General features: G+C 40.2%; 1 protein-coding gene and 1 long non-coding RNA gene across 2 annotated transcripts in view; one reads left to right on the forward strand and one right to left on the reverse strand.

Moving 5' to 3' along the window:
- Positions 1–1955: 1955 nt before the first annotated feature.
- The window catches only part of LIN52 (lin-52 DREAM MuvB core complex component), a 54846-nt gene continuing 30880 nt past the window's right edge, over positions 1956–25921 (reverse strand). Inside the window, exon 6 of the mRNA XM_081937471.1 lies at positions 1956–2619. Within this exon, the coding sequence (XP_081793597.1) occupies positions 2564–2619 (56 nt within the window). The 3' untranslated portion in view covers positions 1956–2563. The remainder of the gene's footprint in view (positions 2620–25921) is intronic.
- Positions 2359–9675, forward strand: LOC309384242. Its single transcript, XR_014173981.1, has 3 exons — positions 2359–2458; positions 7204–7323; positions 9379–9675. It is a non-coding gene; the product is annotated as an uncharacterized lncRNA (long non-coding RNA).

Raw genomic sequence — 25921 nt, forward strand, 5'->3', positions numbered from 1 at the left:
AATGCAAATAAAAACATTGGTAAACAGCTTTTTGAGATGGTTGCATTTTGTTTGTTAAAAGAATGAAGATGCTTTAATTTTTCTATAGCAAACCTTACACAAATCGCAAGGTGCCTCCTATTAATAATCAGATAAAAATACATGAATACTTGCTTGAGAATAACTCCCATCAAATCCAACAGAAATTCTGAACACATAAATATGCATAATGTCAGTCTGAGATTTATTTAAGAAATATGATTCAACAGTCTAGATTTCACAGGAATGTTTTAAAAATGTAACTTTTTATTTACTATCAAAAGCACAAAATTGTAACATACAAATTTCTGATGTAGGGCACGTTTACTAAATATTTAACATATCTATGCATTAAAAATATAAATATCTCTACTTAAAGCATATACCAATAATTTGGTATACGTTCAGAATTACAAATTTTTAGAATAAAGAGAAACGTTTTCAACTGTAAAAGAGGTTAATCAATCAGATCCTGGCAGTGGGGATCTTATCTATAACTTGCCCACAACCAAGGCTCCAAATGTATTTTGGACAGATAATACATCAAAAGTCAACCACTTTGTTTTGAATGTGAGATTTAAAATCTACCTCTTCCTCATCCTTCAATTATTAGGATATTTCAAAATGCTCAACTCTGTGTTATTATATATTAAAACCCACAAACAAAAAGGTAACAATTTCAGTATTCCTAAACAAAAATATAAATATTAGGTTATCGTTGAAAAACAAACTTTTTCTTTGAGCAGTAAGCACATTTTTTCTGCTCCTAGTATTTTTTTGCTAGCTGTTCATCATCATTTATAGTTTTGCCATCATTGGCATGGATGCAATATTTTAGCATGTGAATCTTAGGTCTGCAAATATAATGTCATGACAAGGCAAACTTTGTGAATTGCCATTTGATGTATGGCATATGAATAGAATATTCTAATCTAGAACCTCTTCTAGAAAAAATGCAGTATATATAATAATTTAAAATGGAAATAGGCTGATTTGCTGTACACAAGAAATATCTCTCTCATGTAATTTACAAACTACCAGAATACAGAAAATGGTCATCAGTTACAGTATAATTGCATACTGTTTTCTTGCTTATATTGTATTCTTACATTTCCAAAGTTGCATTACTGCTACAGTAAATTGAACAGTATACAGTTGCATGTTGAAAACTTCAAAGATTTGTTAGGATGTCAAAACTTTTTTTTAAAATCAAACTTTTGATATGCAATCCAATGTTAATATTGTTTTTCATCAGAGAAAAATGATTTTTATTAAAACATTTGCAGGCCAAAATCCAAAATTAGGCCTTTCTTAATTCAGCTTATTCCACAATGGGGGAAGATACACTAATATTACTTTAATGGGATGTAAAAGTGCTTAACATTAGCTTGGTAATTCCCCAAATGTAACTAGCACAACTTTTTCTAATTTGACATTTTCAATTCCAATATGTTCAAGTCACCATATCTCATAAAATCTAAGTACCAGGTTCATGGAAACCCTATTCAGTGCTTTATTGTAGAAAAATCAATACAAGGAAAAGACCTTGACCTGGTGTGTTGCCAGCCAGCTAGTTTAAAAGTATTTCTGGAAAAGAAGGACAATTAAGGAGAAATCATGGCTTTTCAATATATAATTTGTTACTTCTATATACTGTACAAAGCATCTTCTATGTATACCCGAAAGAGAAATCTAACTTGGAGTTATCTTTTCTAGAGCTATGAATATAATACAAAATGGGTAGCCTAAAAAGATATTATTTGCTTTTGGGAAAATTCTGATATGACAGAATTTATTTTGCCTTTAGACACTTTTTAAGAGATAAGAGATCTGAAGCTGAACAAAAGAGTATATGATTAAGCTGAGCACAGGACATGTGTTTTCTTCATATGAGTGTTTTTCTCTTATTATCTTTAGTTTTTTTCTTCACACTTCCACTGCAGTCACATTTAGGTAGCTTAAAATCAACCAAACATAAATTTGATGGAATGTAACCTCCCATCCCATATCTAAAATTACACAAACATGCAAGAATGATACAATCCTTATTTTTTTCTGCAGCCTTTGTACCTAATAAAAATCAATATAAATTGCTAACTTGTACAATTATAAAATTAGGATTACTGTATCTGTATTAAAGAATAGTAGTCAGTTTTCATCTCAAATTATGCATTTGTCCAGTAGCAAATATTATAAAGTGCTTGTCTTGTAATGATGTGGGATGGACGTACATACAGAAGTGCTATGCTGTGTACTGCTCTGGGACAAGGCTATTACCACAAGATGCATATTATTATAGTTGTGTGCAGCAACCATGAGTAAATGAGTCCTTTTCTTTTCATTAAGGTAAACAGGGCAAGATCAACTGCAGCCAAGAGGTTAAGAGAACTGATGGTGGCCAATGCTGAAGAAATCCAGAACAGTTATCCTCAAAAGAAAGGTGAAACAATGAGTTTGGTCCTTTCATTTCAGCTTATGTGGACAATTCTAGAAGTTCCAAAATAACAAGGTGCTGCTGCTTTTTTTAAGTGTAGTACATATTCAGTTACTTTTTGGGTTTCTCCAGAATGTTCAGGAATTTCCCTCTAGTCATTTCTCTGGCTGAAATCACAAAGAAAGAAAGACAAAACAGTTTAACGTATAGCATCAGAACTGGATAATTTCCACTTATAAAATTAATTTAAATGATTAAAAACAGGATAAAAACATTTCACATAAAAGAAAACAAATATCACACTTTAGCTCTTCCAAAGTCTAGAAATATCAGCCAAGCATTGAAAATATTAAAACTCAGCTGTAATGTCCATAAACTGACTCATTTTATCTTATAACCACTCACTTTATTTTCATAGTAGTTATTTTCAAGACTCCCTTTCAATTTTTCTACTATATTTATCTACAGACAGTATAATCTAGAATGCCATTGCTCCTTCTTAGGGCATCTCTTTCTGCAAGTATAGCCCCACAACTCCCCTCCGTCTCTCTCTATTTCAAGATTACTTGTCTCTGTATACTTATGACCTTAAACATAAATGAGACAGCATTTCTATTCCCCCATAGTAGTGATAGTCACTACATGTTATATATAATGGAGTTTCAAATTCTCTCAAAGTAGTACATCTATGTATGGTGTATTAAAGTAGAGTTTATAGCTTTGCTCTATTTTAGCCTCACATTGTACTGTCATTCCCAGCAAAGCAAAGTATATATGCTTGTCTGTATCATTTTACCCAGCTCCAGTATGTTCTATAGAAAAAAAATCTGATTGCTGAATTCCAAGATTTTATTGCTGCCCTATTAAAAAATACTTATTTGAATTGAGAGAAAACACTTCAGCTTTTTTTCTTCCTTACCATCTCCACATTCAGATAATGATTGGACATATTTTATATTAGGATTACTACTATGCCAAAAGTCTGGGGAATTCAATTTATGGAGGGTCTGATTAACCATTGTTAAGGGTGATGGTTAGCTTTTATGGCTACTTAAATTTTGAGTTCCCAGATAAAAAAAACATGAAATAGGTGTAATAGTCACTTAATTTGGATAGTTAAGTATATGATGATGGCATTTATCTCTTGCTTGTGGACTTTTCATGAGCAGCTCATTATTATTTGGGGAACATGATCCTAGACTTAGACTATGGTCTTACTGTAGCTATATAGATCTTTCATGTTACCTTCTATGACATAAAATCATTATAAAATGATTTCAACAATTGGCAAATAAAACATCTAGGACTGGTTTCATTTGTAACTTCTACTTGGTAGGACGCAACCAACAATATGTTGGCTTGCAATGTAGTTTCTAGATTGGAGATCTTATTTTGCACATGGCTTGTGAAGCTGTCCTATCAGGCCTCAAGCTGGTACTTTTTTATCCTGCTTGGAGGCTCTCTTCCAAGACACCTACTATGGTAGGTAGTTATAGCAATCAGGTTGAAGATCTATAAACATTTGTCCATAAGAATGGAATGGTAGCATTCGTTTATTATGATTCAAATTACATGACTGATAATGGAAACAATGCAATTTGTCATACAGGACACATGCATTCTGCAGCAAATTAAATCATCACAGAAGTGGATGGCACCTTCTCTCCCCTCCTTTTTGTTGTTGTTAGTTGCAAAGTCATATCCGACCCATCACGACCCCATGGACAACTTTCCTCCAGGCCTTCCTGTCATCTACCATCCTCCTGAGTCATGCTTAAATGGACTGCTACTGTTTCGGTGACTCCATCCAGCCATCTCATTCTCTGTCATACCTTTCTTCTTTTGCCCTCTGCTCATTTCTGATTCTTTTGGAAACTAATTCAGGAAGGTGCTTCCAGGTTACTTAAATTTTCAATATATTTCTTTCAGTATTCTTTCTCTTTGGTCTCCTCCCAGGTGAACTGCTTTCTTTCACATCTCCCAGCTATCTCTTTTCCTCCCTTTTGCATGAAGACCAAGGCTTTTTAAAGAAGAGGAGAGGGGCTGGATAATGTCTTCCTGGTTTTTCTTGGGCAAAACTCCCTCCTTTCCAAAGTCTAATATTCTAAAAACATTTAATTTTCTCTCTCTGTGGGCAAAAGAAGATCTGTGGGTTAGCACTGCTGTATGTGCTTGCATTTAAGGCACTGTGGATTCTCCTGCTTGCATGCTCAGGTCCTTGAGATATAAGTATTGGCGATCTAAGTGGATATGGGAGGAGAAAGATGTGCAACACCTTACTTAAATGAATGGGAATTTACCTATTCTTTGCAAGCCAAATGTCAATATGTTTTATTGCAAGGATAGGCAACATAAACCCATTATATCAATGTTCTTCTGAAAATCTCTCTTGCTGCCTGTCCCTACTCCCTTCAACATATATAAATTAATATGAAGCTGACATGCTGCAAATGTTAACATATCTTTATTTTCAAGAATGGCTTTAGGCTCCACACAGGCCCCAACGGAATTTTCAGAAAATGAAAGAATTTCATTTAAAAAGAGGTTTAGAGAGCTGATGAGTACAAGGATCATGCATGTAATCCTAGATCACAGATTTGCTGCATTATGTCCAATCCAAGTCTGTGTTATATCTTGAGTATGCATTCTTGTTAAAATCTAAAGAACATAAATATCTTGGAGAATCAGATTGATGACCAAAGACAACAGTATTATTAAATGTGTCTGGTTTGCTATAAACGTGTCTTGATAGGCAAACATTTTGGCTAGCGAAAAAATTTGGAACTTAAAAAACAAATTCAGTTAGTAAAAAAATTCTGTGAGGCAGGAATTTAATATGTTTGTACATAAATTAATCATCACTATATTTCTCTTCTTTCTCTCACACATATGGATAGGAATCTAAAAAATTGGCTTTGATCCAGTTTCAAAACTCAAATCCAGATGAGCTAGAAGAATTTTGCTTGGAAGATTAAGAATTACCCTGTTTTCCCAAAAATAAGGCCTCCTTGGATAATAAGCCCAATTGGGCTTTTGAGCGCATGCGCTATAATAAGTCCTCCCCTGAAAATAAGCCGTCCTCAAAAATATTGCAACATAGTAGCAGCCATGAGATGACCACGCTCGCCAACTCCCGCACCTCAAAAATAATAAGACCTCCCAAAAAATAAGGCCAAGTGCTTATTTTGGGAGTAAAAAAAAAATAAGACCCTGTTTTATTTTCGGGGAAACATGGTAGATTCCGTCTTTCAGACATATATGATTTTGATTGTTTTTGTACAATTATTAAAAAATCCATATTTAAGTCTACTTAAAGTTTAAGAGATTCATATTCATTTTGTGGGAACCAACTATCAGAAAATGTTCAGAATTACTAGCAATAGATTCTGATTTTATCAAATCATTCTAGAAAAACTCCCACAAAGTATCCCTTTGGGACAGGCAGCAGTACAGAATATTACTGATTACTCCATTCTAAATTGCCTTCCCTCCTTGTCACATAATCCAGAAAAAAGCTTATGTAATGTGCTCTATGCTTTATGGTACACACATGCTCACAAATGCAGAGTCACACAAACCCAACTCAAGAGGAAAACAGAAACACAGAGACATAATGCACTACTTTATTACACAGATAAAAAGACAAACCTCTCCCATGACAATTGCCTGGTAAAAGGATTAGAAAGAATTAAGCTACCTTCTACGTGCTTTTCCTGTTGTTATTTCCTAATAGGCCTTATGAGGATTGCTTAGAAATAAAGATAATACCAATGCTTCCTTTTCCCCCCAAACCACTATCTTGCCTCGCTTTTTAAAATTTTTACTCATAAGGATTGATTCCATCCTAAATTCTGTGGTGACATATGTTTCCTTGTTAAAGGGGTAAGCCTAGGACCTGACAGATCTAGAATCACAACTCAAGTTCAATTGACAGGACTATTGTTGAAATGAGATGAATGTAGTTCAAATGTGGCCATATGAATGTCTTTTCATACTCTGATTCCAAGCTGTTAAAGCTTTAGACTGCTGTGGGGCGTGATTAAAACTCAAGACCAAAATGAACAGAGGAAGAAATAAAAGATGGGAAGTAGGCATGCAATCATTGTGCCCAGAATCAGGAAACTTCAAACCATATTTAATATACATTTAACTACATGAAATTGGTTATCTAAACAGGCTTTGGGATCACTGAGTTGCCATTCATTTCAAAATTTTCTGGTTTACATTGGACTAAAAGACCTCCAAGGTCCCTTCCAACTCTGTTATTCTGTTTTTTCCCGTGTTTTCCTACGTGGTGTTCTTAACTCAAGTATTTAAAATGTAGAAGATGCTCATGTTCCATAATCATTTTTTTCTTTCAGTAAAGGAAGAACAAGCTAAGTTTAAACAGTCTCAGGAAATCTGAAAATTAAAAAAAATCAGTTTGAATTAAAACCCTGTCTTGCTCAAGTAATGTCAACCTGAAGCATTATCTGCTGATGGAATGGAGGTTTTTCAGAGCACCAGTCCCATATAGGAGATATACGAATGTGTGACAACTATGCGCCCCTGAAGAGGGCTGCACCTTATAAATCAAGCTGCAAGCATTGACTAGCACTGCATCCAACTAAAATTACTGTGAGTTGGGGGCTGCTCCAGAACACGTGCCCTCCTGTTCACTTGTCATCGGAGATGTTAACATTTCTGATTAATTCACAGACCTCTCATTTTATTCTTCATTCCTTTATCCTTGCTATCCTGCTCTGCTGCAGCTTAAAGATTCTTACCCGACCTGCTACAATAATCACCACTCGCTCGTCCTCCCCCCCACCTGGTGAAATTGTTTAGTGATGCCAACCGCGCTTTTAATTTGCAAGACATCAGACACAGAGGTAATTTATACCAACATCTGTTCATTTCTGACTTCTGAAACAAACTCACACATGCTGCTACAAAATCCCATTAGAAGCAAGACAACCTTCTGCTATTCTGTATTCCTCTTCTCAATACACAAGAAGGAGTCAACTAAGCTTTAAATTTTAAAACATATGAAAACAAAATCAAGAGAAGATCTTTACAGATATCAAATAACCCTTTCAACGCTCATCAAAGGCATCTAAATTGTGTAGAAAAAAATCTGATTTTTTTCTACTTTCTTTTGTAGCTGTGCTTATCTCTATTTTGTTGAACAATATCAATACAGATATTGTTACAGATAAGAAGATATCTATAATTTCCTCTTGTTACCAACAATATCTGTATTGATAGATTGCAAAGTGTTCTGTCCTGGTGTCTCAGTCATTCCTTAGTTGCTACTCCCCAGTCTATGAATATAAGACAGACAAAAAATTGTCCCTAGTGGACGTGCCTTCTTGTTTCATATTATTCCAGTTCAATGCTCCTTAAATCTTATTAGAAATTTTAATTTAAGACATCCCATAGTCATTTCAATGAAAAAAAGCAAGAGGATACAGAACCAGCTGCCCATATCCTAGATGCAATTGCTGTCAGGGAAACTTATAATAATAATAATTGTCATCACTCACTACCCATGGAAATGAGGGAAGCCACTTAATGCACAATGGTGAATCTCTAAATGAATAGCTAACAAAATTGTACAAGAAACCATAGGTACGTTGTTCAAATATGCTTAATCTCAGGGACTTGCCCACCGACAATTGGATCTAGTACCGATTTCACAGTATTAACAGGGAACTATAGAATCTAAGCAGCATAAACATGAATTGCCATGTCAGGACAAAATTTATAGTCTATCCTATGCAGTACATCTATCACTACAATAGAAGATCAACAATGAATACAACTGCAATAGCTCAGTTACAAATTAATCTCCTCGGTTATATGGAGAAGTGAGAGCACTGAAGATCACAGAAAGCACCAATTTAGGATGTAATCGGCCTAGGTTACAATAAAGCTGAATATCTGAACAAATCCACTTTTTCCTGTGACTACCTACAAGACAGCTATTGGGTTACTATAAATAACAAAAGAATCTTGAACCAGGAATTAAATTTTCTACCAGAGACCAGAATGAGTGCAAACCAGGTATTGGACAAAAGAGGCAGAAGCCAAAAATGAAAGCTTAATTTACCAGTTGCTAGGAAGGAGGAGTACAGTTTAATATAATCTCCTCTTTGGAACTTCAATCCCTCAATCCTGTATTTAGCCTTGTTGTCTTGGTCTTCCTTCCTACCACAGTCCCAACTGCCTCCCGCAGTAAATTTTGTGACTGTTGGTGGAAGATATTCAGTAGTGCAGATTGATTTCTTGCAAGTGAGAAGATGAGGGATTACCAAAAGCAGCCCTGGTTAACAAGATTGGGTGCAGAATCTCTTGTGAGAGCAGCCCTCTCTGCCAGCACTTTGCATCCTTTCACTATGACATATGGGTTTCATTACACAAAGATTTTCCTTATTTCAACACGGAGGAGATTACATTAGAAACTCAGGGCTATCTTTACAACTGTAGTAATTTAAAGGTTAAGTAACATTTTTAATCAAATGTTATGTCAATGACAAAGACTCAGAAGGTTCGACTTCTATCAGAAGTAGAAAATGTAATGGTTGGATGTTTCTTCTAGTAAGCTATTTAGTGGGGGGGAAAATATGGTGGAAGATTGGATTTCCAATGTCGCTGTCCCTTCCCACCCAATATTTCATAAAAAAACCTTTTTTAAGATATGGTAACCATGGGCTCCATGTTTCATTAGAACTTGGTAGTCGTGGGATTTAGTGAGGTAATGAAAGTAATGCCTTCCATTTATGTAAAAACCTGGTCCCCTAAAGGGTCACTAAAGATAGGAGAGATTTTAATGCATAAAGGTGGTCATATGCAAGTAAGATTTTGTTTTAGAGAAGGATTGAAGCACACTGATAGTGAATGTAACTTGCAGATAAGATTCTCAAGTCAACTATTTGTACTTCTAGCTAAACTCCAAAGGAACCTGAAAGAGAAGATTCAAAACAATACTAGAAGGACCAACGATATAGTACAAGGTAGTTTTCTAGGATCCCAAAGTCATATAAATATACATATGCCAATCATCCTATAATGGATACATATATTTCTGAAGATATTATTGCAACTGCTTCTGTTAATCCAAAAGCCACAGTTCCACAAAATCTTCGCTGTCACTCTGAAGTGAGTGACCTTCCTTCCCTACCCATATATTTATATTTGTTCTTTCTTAATATAATTTTATCGCTACCCAGTCAGTGATCCAAAATAAGGAGCCTCCCTGTGTACTCTGCTTATATTTGTTGTCATTTTTAACACTCAAATCACTGTTGAAAACAGTACACTGTTCTTCTATTCTTCCAATGTTAGCTTAATACATAAATTATTTTCCTTGGTTTAAATAAAGATTGCTGTCTTTAAAAAAAATCTAGGTTGTATTACTATTCAAAACACTTTAAAACATAATTGGAATTCAGGCAAAAAGAATTAAACCACTACTTCTTAAATGAATGAATGAATGAATGAATGAATGAATGAATGAATGAATGAATGTATGTATGTATGTATGTATGTATGTATGTATGTATGTATGTATGTCTATTGATTTACAGAGGCATTTGGATTACTGCATTCCTAATCAATTAGGATCATCGTAATGTAATACAGCAAAAAGTAATTAGCTATGATTAGTAAATATACAGAACTTAAGAAAACATGCTTTCTCACTCGCACTACCTCTTTCCATGTATTTAGAATGAAAAAAACAGGGATTATACTATCAAGCCATATCTCTTGGTCCTACTAAAAACCTAAACATTTCTCTTTCAGAAATTGCTTTTTTTTAAATGGAGGGCTTGTTATTTTTTACTTTAAAAAAATAGTAGGGGTTTTTTTTTTGCAATTTTCTTATTAGCATAGCAGGACAATAGCTTTTCTGGCCACCATAGTCCTTCAGATCCTTATGCTGATATCTGGCAACAATTCCCAATTTCAACGAGGAGTGAGAACAACTAAATAATAAATTTTAAAATGTAATATTCATACTGAAGTTCTAAAGAGGACAGATAGCTAACATTGACTATAGTATTTTATGAATGTTTTAAAAGTATTTGAAAATACATAGTCTAACTGTACCTGTGCGTAGGTACAGTACTACATATGTTTAAAAATAATCTAACCTGAACTGGAATATAGTATTTACCATTTTTCAGTCTGATTTTTTAGAATTACCAATCTTAGCCCTACCAATACATGTTCCATTCTTGGGGTTCTCTGAGCTTAGCTTTTTGATTACACATATTTTATTAACTCATCAGGTAACTTCTAAAGTGTAGGGATTCTGTGCTATCATACTACAGATTCTACTACCCTGTTTCCCCAAAAATAAGACCCAACCAGAAAATAAACCCTAGCATGATTTATCAGGATGCTCATAATATAAGCCCTGCCCCCAAAATAAGCCCGGTTAAGATTACCAGCCAGACGGGCGCAATTAGTACTGTATTTCCCCCAAAATAAGACCTAACCAGAAAATAAGCCCTAATGCATCTTTTGGAACAAAATTTATTATAAGATCAATCTTATTTTCGGGGAAACATGGTACTTGAAAAAAATATCCGAATTTTAATTTTTAAAAAAATAATTGTTTTCTTCATGCCCTTTTCACAAAAATATAACAGTAAATCCAAAATGGCAAGCCAAAGCATTGAGTGCAGAGTAGAACTGTCAACTATGGATTGCAAAGGATTGCATAAAGATAGCTAGTGACTGGTATTTTTAACTAATGCAGTCCTGGTGAAGATTAAATACATACTGCTACTAAGATCAAGTTTATTAAAATCATAGGAAGATAGCTATTTTTGTTTTAGCTGTTTTGAATATTGAGATGGATATTCTGAGAGTGCCGCCTCCTTCAAGAAACAGACTAGCTTGACCTCCTTGACTCTTGATCTCCATGACACTTGGTGTAGGGAAAGAGTTACATCTCTCCTTGAAGCCAATAAAAAACCCTCTTGATTATAATTTAGATAAGAGCCACTGGATTGAATAATAATGACTGAAACTCCCTTGGCTGTTTCACCTTGAGACGTCCATCACTGGGTTAAACATGATGCTAATTGCATTTGGATTGATTAATTTCTCTCACTCCTGTCTATTCGAATAATGCTTAACAAAATAATCACAGTACCCAGAGCCAAATCTTCTCCGTCAAAGGAATGAAGCCATCAGATCCAGCAGAGATGAAAGAAATGAAGATGACCCGTAATTACTGCTACGGTGATATCATTACCATATTATAGAAAATGAGTGTGGCGAAGGGGGAGAAAGGGGCTGTGATTATTCTTTATTTTTTAATGGAAGTTTACCTCCCAAGAATGCAGATTGGAGATACTGGAGTGTGTAAATGGAGAGAACTTGGGGAGAGAGGATTTTTTTCCCATATTAAACTGCAAAAACCAGAGATCACTATGCCTTTTGATAAATGTACTGTGAGCATTTTCTTTTGTTTTAATAGTGTTTTGCACTTGAAGAGCAGATATTTAAGATGGCCTTTTTCTTAGTGGAATCTTATGATAGCCTTTAAGTAGCTGTAGTCACTCTGATGTAGTTACCATTTTTTAAATATTACAATGCTTGCAACTGGGTTTGTTCTAAATCTTGCACTATCAAACCCAGCTGATCCTTTGAAAAGTTTCCTGTTCAGAACACAGTTATTTCCAATACCCAAATCTATAAAGTCAATAAATCCAGTTATTTTATACATTCCCTTCCCCAAAAAGCTACTTGTTTTTATGTTTATTGAGATGGCCCCAAATGAGTATTGTATTTATAATTTGTATTGGAATTAGAAAGCAATAATTGTCAGCCCAGCTGTTTCCTGGATACTCTCTTGTTTGACAAAACAATATAACTTTGCAACAGTTTGGAACTATGGACCACTTAGATTCTGTAAGTATAGCTTTTTTTCCCTTCTCCTCTTCATTCTGCTTATATCTGCCCCAAGGGGCTGAGGACAAAAATAGAAAACCACCTATGTTGATTCTGTAGAAAGCCAAATGTGCTGGTATACAAAAACTGACATGGTATACCAGTAAGTTTCAAAACGTTAAGATGGTAATAACCACACAAATATTATTTAAAAGCAGAAAGAACGAACCTCCAAATGTATCCAAACCTTTACTATAAAATCACCAGCAGATAATATTAACATAGTAGCATATTACAGGTAGTCCTCAACTTACAACAGCTCATTGAGTGGCCATGCAACATTACAACAGCACTGAAAAAGGGCGTTGGTACTTACCTGATACGCCTCTTCTCATAGTGGGGGAGGAGTATCCACGATGTGCTTTACCTTGTCCTCTCGTTGATTGGACTGAGTCAGATAAGCTCTTTGGGTCACGCCCTGGTCACCAGATCCCACCCAGTTATCAGCGAAGAATTCTATCTGACTCGTTGGACCATCCACTCCAGAACTCATCTCAGTTTCAACTTTTATTTATTAACTTTTTTCAACAGAACAGTTCAACAAACAAACATAACGCTTTGGGTACATAATCATATCAGGGAGGGGCAGGATACTCCTCCCACACTATGAGAAGAGGCGTATCAGGTAAGTACCAATGCCCTTTCTCCATAGTGAGGGGGAGGAATATCCAGGATGGGACGTACCAAAGCCTGCACATCCCTAGGGAGGGTTACACATGTAGAGTATATGCTCCAATTTATGCCTGGTGAGGCGCTCCCCCCGGCCTGTGCACAGCCTGCAACATCCTACGTCCGAATGAGGCTTCTGCGGAGGCAAAGGAGTCTAGCTTGTAGTTCCTTACAAATGGTGAGGGGGAGGCCCACGTGGCTGCCCTACAGATCTCCGCCAGTGAGGCCTGCGTGGCTGAGGCCACCGATGTGGCCGTGCTTCGTGTAGAATGCGGTGTGATGGGCCCCAGTGTTTGCAGACCCCATGTCTGGTAGGCGGTAGCAATACAGGTTCTTAACCACCTCCTATAGTGGTGGCTGTTACCTTGCTCCCCAGGGACCCGGGCTGGAAGGAGACAAACAGGGCTTCTGATTTCCTGCTCGGCCGGGTCCTTCTGAGGTAGATCCTCAGAGCCCTTCTCACCTCCAAGGTGTGCCACTTCCTCTCTAATGGGTGAGAAGTTTCCGGGCAGAAATTAGGCAATATCAGCTCCTGCGAGCGACGGAAGCAAGAACACACCTTGGGTATGAAGGAGAGATCCAACCGTAGCTCCATCCTGTCCTGGTGGAACACACAGAGAGTTAGACTCTGAGACCTCCCACACAGGAGTACCAAAGAAATGGCCGAGACCTGTCTCCTAATGGTATTGGGAGCCAACCCTCTGTCCAGACCCGCCTGAAGGAAGTCCAGAACTTGTAGAACAGTGGCCCAAACTGGATCATGACCCCTGGAGATGTACCATGAAGAAAAAGCCTGCCACGTAGCGCCGTAGATGCGCTCCGTGGAGGGTCTGCAAGCCGCCTGGATAGTCTGTATAACCTTGGGGGAGAATTGGTCTTCCCTCAGGATGCTCCACTCAAGCGCCAAGCGGTCAACTGGAGCCACTGAGGTTTCGGGTGTTCCAGTGACCCCTGGCTGAGGGAGATCCTCCCCTGGGGGATCCTCCAGGGCCTGTCCACCAAGAGGGATTGGAGGTCGGCAGGCCAGGGCCTCCGTGGCCATTGTGGGGCAATCAGTACCACCTCCGCCCCCTCCTGTAGGATTTTTTGTATGACCCTGGGGATCAGGTGCAAGGGTGGATAGGCATAAAGGACCCCCCGAGGCCAAGGGCAGCGGAGAGCGTCTATCCCCTCCGCCCCGTGTCTGGTACCTGGAGTAAAACCTCGGGAGCTGAGTGTTGAGAGGAGTGGCGAATAGATCGACCTCCGGGCGTCCGAGGTGCTCTGCCAGCTCCTCGAAGATTGCTGGCTGCAACTGCCACTCCGAATTGTCCACCTCGGTCCAGCTGAGCCAGTTGGCTCTGATGTTGTCCACCCCTGCTATATGTTCTGCAGTCAGTGAAAGAAGATACCTTTTGGCCCAATGCCCCAGTCTTTTGGCCTCCTGCATGAGAGACTTTGATTTCGTCGTCGTCCCCTGTCTGTTTCTGTGCGTCTTGGTGGTGGTGTTGTCCGTGAGGACTAAGATATGATTGCCCCTGACAGAGTGACGAAACTGTAGTAAGGCTCGGTGGACTGCCCTGAGCTCCAACCAGTTTATGTTGTGAGTCAATTCCGCCCGGCTCCATTGTCTTTGCGCCATCTGGGCCTGCAGATGGGCGCCCCACCCAGACAGCCTGGTGTCTGTTGTTACCGTCACCCAGTCTGGCGTTCTGAAGACTTTACCCTTGGTTATCGCCGGGGACGTCCCCCAAATCAGTGAGTGGGAGACCTCTGCTGATAGAATGACTTTGATCAGAGAGCAGCTCATGCGCCTTCGCTGGAAAGGCAAAAGGAACCATTAGAGGTCTCTAGTGTGGAAACACACCCAAGGGATGATGCCAATGGCAGACACCATGATGCCCAGCAACTTGGACAGCTTGGCTAAGAACACCCTATGCTCTTTGGCTACTTGGGCAGCTAGCTGCCTAAGAGCGAGTTGTCTTTCTGATGACATACAGACAGTGCCTGCCTCCGTATCTATCAGGGCTCCTCGGTGGATCAGACTAGTGGAGGGGTGAAGGTGACTTTTGGCTAGGTTCACCGAAAACTCGTGGTCTTTCAGGACTGACATAGTGAAGTCTAGATCCCATAGGGCACCCTTAAAGGAGGATGATTGTAACAACAGGTTATCTAAATAACATTGAATTCGCATAGGTATCTGCCTTAGGTGCACTGCCAATGCTGCCATCACCATAGTGAAAACCCGGGGGGGGGGCAGAAGACAACCCGAAGGGTAAGGGCTGGAAGTGGTGCCCTAGGTAGCAGAACCTGAGGTATTGACGGTGTTTTCTGGCTATGGGTATATGCAGATAGGCCTCTGTGAGGTCTATGGAGGTGAGGAAGTCTCCCTGCCTGACCCCCTGCAAGATGGAATGCAGTGAATGCATCTTAAACCTCCGGTACCATATGAATCGGTTCAGGCGCTCCAAGTCGAGGATCGCTCTCCAACCGCCCGAGGCCTTAGGGATCACAAAAAGAATGGAGTAATACCCCTGACCCTGCTGTTCTAGAGGCACTGGCTGGATAGCCCTGATGTCCAACAGGTGTTGGATGGCCTCCTGCATCAGCAACCTCTGGGAAGAACTCGGGGGGCTGGAGAGGAACTCAAGTGACAGGCCATTCTGAATGGTGTTTTGAACCCACTTATCGGAGGATAAGTCCCAGTGGTCAGCGAAGTACGCCAAGTGACCCCCAATGGGGGGTGAACTAGGTCTAGATCTAGTTTTTGCAGAAGGAGCGCTCTCCTCCTCCTCCTCCGCCCCCTCGAAAGGGTTGCTTTTGCTGTCTGCCCCTCTGCTGTATCTCTGCCTGGAAGAGAAACCTCCCTGGTACTGCTTGGGGCCTGAGTACCCAAAATCTGACCCCTGAAGGAATCCTGACCTCGGAAGGAGGACCCAAAGTCCTGGCCCCGAGGGTATGACCGTCTGGGGTAAGGAGCAGCCCTGAAGGTGACCTTCCTTGGGGCGGTGGGGAGCATCTTCCACTTGTCCTTGTTCTCTACCAGAAAGGGGTCAAGAGCTGCTCCGAAGAGGAATTCCCCCGTGAAGGGAGCCGATGCCAGGCGCCACTTGTGGCGTATGTCCGCTTGCCACTATCGTAGCCAAAGTAGTCTGTGAGAAGCAACGGACCGGGCGATTGCCCTAGAGGCAAACCTGGCTGCCGCCAAGGTGGCGTCTGATGAGAATTGGATGGCTGCCACCAGCTTGTTGATGTCTTGGTGAGACCTGACATCTAATATGGGAATTCGCTGTTGCAGGTCCTGCAGCCACAGTAGAGAAGACCGGTTGAAGAAAGAGGTGTTGGTGGCTGCTTTCACTGCCCAAGCAGCCGCTTGGTGACCCCTTTGTAAGGTGATATCCGCCTTCTTTGTTTTTTGAATTTTTTTTATTGTTTTATTTAAACAAAAACACACAAAAAGAATCATCCTTCATTACATCTTGTAGAAAGCATGTTGATTGGTTACAAATAAATTTTGTGCGTTTCTTCCACAATCATTACATATACTTCATTCATATAAAATTGTACATTTTAAATCAAAAATCTTTATGTATTTTACTATCAATGTACCACAATTCTCATTTAACTATAATTATTTAAACGTGCTTTTATCTGAAATTATTTGTGATTAAAGACACAACCACCTACTGGCATTCATTAGCAATTTCAATAAACCTCCAATAACATTACATCTTTATAACATATTCTGGAAAAAAATCAATTAATAAAATATCTAAGCATTCCTCCCCTTCCCCCCCCCCCATCTCACTATTTAGAGCAGTGTTTCTCAAACTTGGCGACTTTAAGTCCTGTGGACTTCAACTCCCAGAATCCCCCAGCCAGCATAGCTGGCTGGGGAATTCTGGGAATTGAAGTCCACAGGACTTAAAGTCGCCAAGTTTGAGAAACACTGATTTAGAGCTTGTATCCAATTTGCTTTTACCAATACCAACACATGTATATATCATTAAACATTATCCATTAACCTTTCCTTGTTATTGTTGTAGTTAGTTAAAAATTATTTACTATTTATATCACATCTCCTTTCGTCAGACCCAAAAGAAATTACACGATCTAACAAGATCTAAAGAAAAATTTGTTAATAAAATTTATAGATCTTTTTCCCAAGTCGCAATTTACAATTTATATCCAAGTTGTTTTTACTAGTTAAGGTTATCATTTCATTATAGTTAACATAGTTAATTATTTGTTAATGAAAAAACATTTAATAACAATCTAAAACAATTTACAAAATACTAAACTTCCCACTTATTAATCACCAAATTAGCTAAAAATTATTTACTATTTATATCACATCTCCTCTCATCAGATCCAAAAGAAATTACACCTTTCTAACAAGATCTAAACAAAAATTTGTTAATAAAATTTATAGGTCTTTTTCCCAATTCCCAATTTATATCCAAGTTGTTTTTATTAATTAAGGTTATCATTTTATTATTGTTATAATTAATTATTTGTTAAAGAATGAACATTTAATAATAATCTAAAAACAATCAACAAAATACTAAAATTCCTACTTATTATTTACCAAAAATTAACTAATTGTTTTATCAACTTTCATTATCAACCTGTATCTTTCCAGTAGCAAAACAGTCTTATCTCTCTTGCCAGTTGTTGTGTCAATTCTCTTTTTAACTCCTTTATAAAGTTTTTATAGACTTATCTCCGCACTTTATTGCTTAAAGGATCTCTCATATAATCTTGTTGCCCTTGAATTATTATTAAGATTAGCTTGTCTTTGGTTATCAAACATGTTTCTGAAAAGGTTTCTCTTCTTAACTCCATCATCATCGCCTTTTTTTTTCCTCCTGTATTTTGAAATCTGGGATAGAGCTCCAAGTGTTCACTTTTCCATATTCCCTTCTTTCCATTTTCATCCATATTTGCTCCATTAATAAGTTCATCTATTGTCTTATCATTATCTTCTATATGAGTGATGGCGAACCTATGGCACGCGTGCCACAGGTGGTATGCGGAGCCATTTGTCAGGGCACGCGAGGCGTTGGCCTGTTAGCTGAGTTCACCCTTTTTTAAAGCCATTTTTTGCCCTCCCCAGGCTCCAGAGGCTTTATAGGAGCCTGGGGAGGGAGAAAAGAGCCTCCCCCGGCCCCCCGGAGGCTTCATGAGCTTCTCTGAAGCCTACGGAGCGCAAAAAACCAGCCCTACGGGCAAACCGGAACTTTAGGAACAGACTTCCAGTTTGCTCGGAGGTTCGTTTTGACTGCTCCAGAGGCTTCAGGGAAGCGTCCTGAAGGTCCCTGAAGCCTTCGGAGCGCTCAAAACGACCCTCTGAGCAAACCGGAAGGGACTTCCGGTTTGCTCAGAGGTTCATTTTGACTGCTCCGGAGGCTTCAGGGAAGCCTCCTGAAGGTCCCTGAAGCCTCCGGAGGGCTTCTGGGAGTGCGGGGGAGGCTGTTTTTGCCCTCCCCAGGCTCCTATAAAGCCTCTGGAACCTGGGGAGGGCGAAAAAAGCATGGAAAAAGGGGGGGTGTCGCACCTGTAGTGTGTGCATGCGCACTGGGGGGGTCACACATTGCATTATGGGTGCGGCACACCCGCACACGACCCCCCTGTGCTCCCCACACTTATGGCATGCGAGCCAAAAAAGGTTCGCCATCGCTGTTCTATATCTTCATTCTCTTCTTTAATTTTTGGGGCTCCAACCCCATCATCTTTTACTGTGAGAAACAATAGTCTCTCCAACTTCTTCTCAAATCTCCCAAATCCTTCCAATATATTTTGGATTCCAGCCAAGATATTTTGAAATTTTTAGGTTTCCTCATCTCTATGTTGATCCATGTTTCCCAAAAAAAAGAAGAGAAAAAAAGGAAAAATAATAAAAAATAACTCTAATAAGCAGTGCCACTCTAGCCTTCCAGCCTCTTTTGTGTATATTAAATTGACTTAAGCACAAGTTCTTTTATACTCTTCAAAGAAGAAAGGTTCTGTTTTTTTTCTTTCCTTTTCCTTCCCTTGCCAAAATATTTCTCAAAAGCAGCTGCAAAGACAATTCGTGCCCTTGACTCTATCAGTTTCTGTAAACAAGTTGCAAACCCTTCAGTTACATAGACAGTAAGATCAAAGAAGAGAGAACAAAGGATACATTGTTTTAAAAAAAACAGACTTTGGCTTCCGAGTGGCAGATTCTACTTTCTCATACTTGTCTCAAGCTTGTGGGGAAAAAAAAGGTCTTTAAATGTCTTTAATGGAATTTAATAATAAGTGATAGGAAGAATTGTTAGAATAAAAAAAAAAGGTTTTAGTTCAAGCCAAAAAATAAGGTAACAAAGAATAGGAAAAAAAAACCCAATTCATTCACTTTAAGAGAGAAACAGGAAACATTATGGTCACTTCAATCCAACATTCACAAAATGTTGTTACAAAGAAAAAAAAGACTTTCCAAGGCAGTCCAATAAAAAATAGTTTCGTCGCTTTATTCTTTTACTTAAAGGACTAATTTATCTTTTTTTAAAAAGTTTCTTTGGGCAATCTTTCTCAAAGAAAAAAAACATCTAACCAGGTGGACTCACTTTCACTTCCTTCCTTCCGGAGCCATCTCTGATTTCATCAGCCTAGGCTGTCTGTTTGCTGCCGGCTTGAAGCGCTGCCCTTGGGTCAATCAGGGGCTTTGCGATGTCCATGTGACCAGCAAGGCTTTGTCTTCCTGTTCACCGTCTCTACAGGACGGTTTAGGTCTAGATGGACCGTCCAGTGGCAAAAGTGTCAATGGCGGTCTCGGACTGTTGAGACCACGCGCTGTGTCATCATGACGTGGCTCCTCCTTTTTCGATATCTGCCTTCTGGTCTTCCTGCTTCAATGCATCCTCTGGTTCCCCTGGCATGTTCGTGGGTGTATGCAGGGCCGTAACAGGTGCATCGATGGAGGGTTGTGACAGTGCCTGGGCCATGTCCTTATCCACGTTAAAGAATGTCTTGTCTGTGGATGTAGGCAAAGGCCCCACCGTGCGAGATGCCCATTGACGTTTGAACAGGTCCAGAAAGTACTTGGGTGTGGGCACCGTGTCGACCTCGATGGCCTGCTCCTCAAAGATGGTCTCTGCCAAGAAACCCTGGGGCTGAGGTGATGCTTCTGTTGGTCTGTTGCCTAGTTTGGCGGCTGTCTTGGCCTTGAACAGAAGTGATTTGTACAAAGAAGACTGGAATAATCTGGAAAAAGTTGGCTTGGGAGGTGGCATGCCTTAATCTTCAGAGAGTTTGTCCTCTCTGATTTTCGCCCTCCTCTAATTCCAAGTCACTGTCCTTCTGGGACACGCCCGGGGAACTTTGAGGGGTCCTCCCCCTGGGTCTCCATCCCTTCTGGTACCATAGGCAAGGGTACTGCCTGTGGTTGTTTCTGTGGTTGTTGAAAGGCTGCTGCCATGCACTGCTGGAAGGCCTGCATCATCATGGTCTGGAAGTTGGGTACCTCTAAGGAAAGTAGCTGGTTGGTACCCATGCCCACCGGTGCAGAGGAAGTGGCTTGTGGCGAAGGCCATGTGGGTGGGAGTTGCCCCAATGATGCTGCGTATGGGGGTGATTGCCACCCTTGTGCAGAACCCCAGAGGCTCGAGGTGTCAATGGGGATCTTTCTTTGTAAGGTTGGGTCTCCCTCTGTGGCCTTGCTGGGTGAGGAAATCTCTGGGGCCCTCTCTTCTGTTCCCAGCCTCGAGCTGGTGCCTTGGCTGCCCGCCTTCTTGCAGAGGCACTCCAAAGCCCTATGTCTCTGCTTTTCAAATTTAGAAGTGGGCTTAGAGGGCTTGGGGCCACCTTTAGCCTCTAATTCCATCCTGGGGGGAATGTGCCTCTTCTTGGCTTTTGCCTTGGAACACCCCCCCTTCTGGGCTGCCTCAAGGGTGGTCACTGACCTGGATTGCTCCTCTCTCCCTCTGGAGGGGCTGCTGAAGATCGTTGGAGGGCCAGGATCCTGCTGGTTTCCTCGGGTGTACTGGGGGCTGCCATCTTTGATCACGTGGTCCCCCTGGCTTCAAAATGGTGCTTTGCGCCAAAGAAGAAAGGGCACTGCCTTTGAAAATGCGCTTGCCAGCGGTTGGTGCTCCAAGGAGCTGCCGCGCGCCCTTGCAGCCAGGATTCCTCTCTCCTGCCTCCTCTGCACTGCTGGCCGGCTCTGCTCGTGGCCTCTTCCCTGCTGGGCCACGTGGAAGCGGCACGGGCACTCTGGCACCGGTAGAGCCTCCTGGGCAAGGCTCATCTTCAGTAAGGCTCATGCCCTCGCTTTTCGGCTTGCCAGTCACTGGTCCTCACTGAGTGTCCCTGGACTCGCTCAGTGACCTGGGCAGCATGCCATTCCTGAGTGCTAGTGGAGAGCGCTTCTGACTTGCGCCGGCAGGAGGATCTCTTTGAATCTTTCTTGGTCTTTTTTCCCTTTTTCAGGAGTTCCAGGGTGATCCAACCATCCAGTTGGGGACTGAGTCGATAACTGGGTGGAACCTGGTGACAAGGGCGTGACCCAAAGAGCTTATCTGACTCAGTCCAATCAACGAGAGGACAAGGTCAAACCCATCCTGGATACTCCTCCCCCTCACTATGGAGAAAAGTGACTTATGACCATTTTTCATACAATCTTTGCAGCATTCCCATGATCATGTGATCAAAATTAAGACACTTGACCACTGACTCATATTTATGGTGGTTGCAGTATCCCAGGATCATGTGATTCCCTTTAGCGAACTTCTGACAAGCAAAGTCAATGGGGAAACCCGGTTCACTTAACAACCCTGTTATAGCTGCAGTGATTCACTTAACAATTTTGTCAAAAATGGTTGTAAAATGGGGTAAAACTTGCTTAACAAATGTTTCATTTAGCAACATATATATTGGGCTCAATTGTGGTCGTAAGTCAAGGATTACCTGTTATCAACTCTTCACTATGAATGGAATTTGACTCTTACACAAGTATGCTATATGATATCAGTGGTGGGATCCTATCGGTTCAGACCGGTTCAGCCAAACCAGTAATAGCTTGATGGCCTGGGTCGCTGGAGCCGGCAGCGACTCAGGCCTGCCAAGCCTCCGAACCATTTCTCCATCTTGTTTTATGCTTCTGCATATGGGTATACAATTTTAGTTGTATTACACACGCGCACACAGTATGCATCCAGCATGCATCAAGCATATGTCCCTGAGCGAACCGGCAGTAGTCTCTGCCGGAACCCACCCCTGTATGATATCCTTATTGTAGTTATCAGTAGCCGTTTCATTTCCATGTGATTTCCCTCATATAATTTTTACCATAAAATATTAAACATTCACACCATACTTACCAATACAAAAAAAAAATTGTTTGGGGCCTACTTTCCTCAGTTCAGCATAGCTGGTTATCCAAAGGCCATGACAGTTTATTTTCTTGGTGATATCCTAACCTTGTAGCAATTCCTCAGAACAATGCCCACAGCTACACTTCATGAAAAAAGTAATGTGGCAAAGCTGAGCCCCCTACTAAAATGTTTAAAAAATAATGAAAATAAAGAGAATTGGCATTGCTGCTTAAAATATATTAGATGAGAAAGGAGGCAACTTGCCATTCAGAAAGGTAGCTTATTCACAAGAAAGTACAATATGCCAGGTAGAGTAATATTTGATCCAAATACAGAACAAAGGATATTGTCTTTCACTTTTTTATACATGTAGGCTTCTCATTAATGAATATTTAATGTATTAGATTAAATTAAATATAACAATTGAGAGAAATCCAAATGAGCAATAATGTGCTAAGAATGATTAGAAATTATGAAATAGATGCTGTCTTAGCCACTTTTCTCCTAAGTAGTGCCCCAAAATTCAAGTTTACACAATAGAAATGATGATGTTGTTGTTAGTTGCAAAGTCATGTCCTACCCATCGTGACCCCATGGACAACGTTCCTACAGGCCTTCCTGTCCTCTACCATCCTCTGGAGTCTATTTAAGCTCACACCTACTGCTTTGGTGACTTTATCCAGCCACCTCATTCTCTGTCACCCCCTTCTTCTTTTGCCCAGAAATGTTAGTATGTGGTATATATGTAAAAAGCTAAGAATTTATAACAAAACATTAACGTTCATAGTTAAAACTGAGAATAAAGACTGTGCTTATGAAATATAGGCAGAAGAATATCAAAATAAGTCTTGCGACATCTTAAAAACCAACTGGTATTTAATGATATTGTATAGGCTTTCATGTTAATGCTTACTTCTCTTCTGCTGCTGCTGCTGTGTTTCAAGGCCACAGTAGACCGGGCTTCCGGTTCCGGCGGCTACGGCGACAGGCAGGTCTTTGCCTGCTCCAGCTCTCCCGGTGGGCTCCCCCCGCTTCTGGGGGGGCACAAGACGCCCTGGAGGGGTGTCTTGCCGAGGGAACGGCTCGCGGAGGGTCCTGGCGTCGGTGGCGGCTGGCGGGGGCTTCTCCGCTTCGTTCTAGGCATCGGGGAGCCTTTTGGAGGACGCGCGCGCGTGCGTCTCGCCCCATGCCGATCGGAGAATATACTTCTGAATGAAGCAGCGGCGGTGTGGTGAGAGGCTTCCTTTCTTCATTCCTTTTTTTTTGAATTAATGGACTTTTCAGCTCTTTTTTTAAACAAAGTTTCTTTCGGACTTTGCTGGAGGTGCGGCTAGAGGGAGGGGGATTTCCCCCCCCCCCTTGGACAAGCGGCTTGAAAAGATTTTGCTCTCGCCCCCAGGGGAAGGAGGAAGGGGGAGAGCCAACTAATGATGCCTCACCCCTATAAAAGTGACTTTCCTTGGACTTAGATCTAGAACTTATGGGTGAACTGAGAACTTTCTGAACTTTTAAAATTTTATTATGCCTCTGAGCCCAAAGCTGGCAGGGCAAGATGGCACACTTCCGTTGTCTTCATGAACTGTGAAACCTGACTCCACCTTTAAAATTCAGGCTTCCGGTCTTTGTCTCCGAGTCACCCAGAGGAATCTCTTGTGGATTGTTATTTTCTGAACTCTTTGGAGAAAAAAACTTTCATCTATCGCTAGAGTGACTAAAGAAACCCCCACCTGTTTGGATCCTCTGCCTTCTGAATTCGCCTGCCTGCTCTACTTCTCCAGCTGCCCAGTTTCTACTCTGACTGATCTCCTTGCTTCATAAACCATGTCTCCAAAAAGACCACCTCCTGGAAAGCCTGGCTTTGCTACTTCTGCCCCAACGTCTGCAACGTCTAGTCCAGCTACACAGTCAAAGATAACAGAACTGATGCAACCCAAGACTACAGAGATAGACTTTCAACAAATGCTTCAACAAATTTTACAGGGCCAGGAGGAAATTAAGAAACAGTTAAGGGAAATGAAAGATGAAATTAAAGAGAATCAAGCCCAAATTTTTAAGAACTCACAGAGACTGGACCTTGTGGAGGGTGGGGTGGCGGAGGCGAAAGGGGGGGTAGAGGCTTTACAGAAGGGGAACAAAGAACTCGACATCCAACAAATGAAAACAGAGTTTGAGAGAATGTCCTTTTATCTTAGATTTCAAAATGTAATAGAAGCAGATGGGGAAAATATAAGGGACATTATGACTAATATTTTAGCTGAATACATACACAAAGATAAACAGCAGATGGAATGGGAGATAGACCTAGCCTATAGAGTGAATTCAGCATATGCCAGAACACATAATGTACCCAGGGAGGTTCATATTAAATTCCTTAGGAAAACCACAAGAGATGAAATTCTGGGTGTACAAAGGGGGCAAACACTGACATACCACGACAGGGAGATAACCATTCTGAAGCAGATTCCCAAAAAAATTAGGGAAAAAAGGAAAAGCTATTCGCAATTGGCGAATAAATTATACCAGAAGGGGGTGTGGTTTAGATGGTTGATGCCTGAAGGTATGCTGATATTCTGGGAGGAGACAAGAATCAGAATCAACACACCCATAGAGGCACAGGCCTTTATGGAAAAAAATAAAGCGAACCTAGAAAAAACAGAAGACACTACAACGGTCATACAGGACACGGGAGGGGCCGGAGCTCTGCCAGCGGGGGGTGAAGGGGCAATACCAAGAAAGCTCAGATCACAAAAATAAATAAGAAAACCACAATTTATAAACAGACCGAAAGTAATAATGAATTTATAACTAGACTATATACTATAACTATATAAACTGATTGAAAATTATTTTTTCTAGAATTAATATGCTGATTTTTTATGATTATGTATTAAGGTTTGATATTTTGATGTAACCTAGGAGTCTGGAGGGAGGGGGCGTCTGCCACACTTGCAACTGCCAAAATTTGTAACCATTCCACTTACCCTTTTCCGCATAAATGTTTTTTAAAAAACCAATAAAACTTCTTGAAAAAAAAAAAAAGGCCACAGTAGACCATAGTAACTAGTGCAAGTACAGAACATCCATTTTTAAAATCATAAGTCTGTTATTTTAACGCAATTATATTTCTCAAATAAATTTTGCACCAGGGATGCTAATTGGAGGCTTACAGAACAAATGTAATCTATTCTCAAGAACATTATCAGATTTTAATTCATGTCTGATTGTTTTAATGCTATATTTTCAGAAGATTGAAAGAAAATTGTGATTGCTTGCTTGATTAAATTATCCAATTGTTTAATTAAACTATGCAGAATATAACATCTTTATTATTAAATAATTCCTTAGGAAAATATAATTTATGTAATGGTACGGTCCATAAATACTCAGAAAGGAATTGATCTCAGTCTTCAAAAGTACATGCCAAGTCTGAACTACATTATGGAAACTATAATGTAACAAAGCGCTCTGTACACTATTTCCAATGTCGTCTCTAATCCATCTGTAGGAACAGCTCATGTGAATTTCAAGAGAACATTTGGCC

The sequence above is a fragment of the Natrix helvetica genome (assembly GCF_964273705.1).
Source record: "Natrix helvetica genome assembly, chromosome: 1".
Taxonomy (NCBI): Eukaryota; Metazoa; Chordata; class Lepidosauria; order Squamata; family Natricidae; genus Natrix; species Natrix helvetica.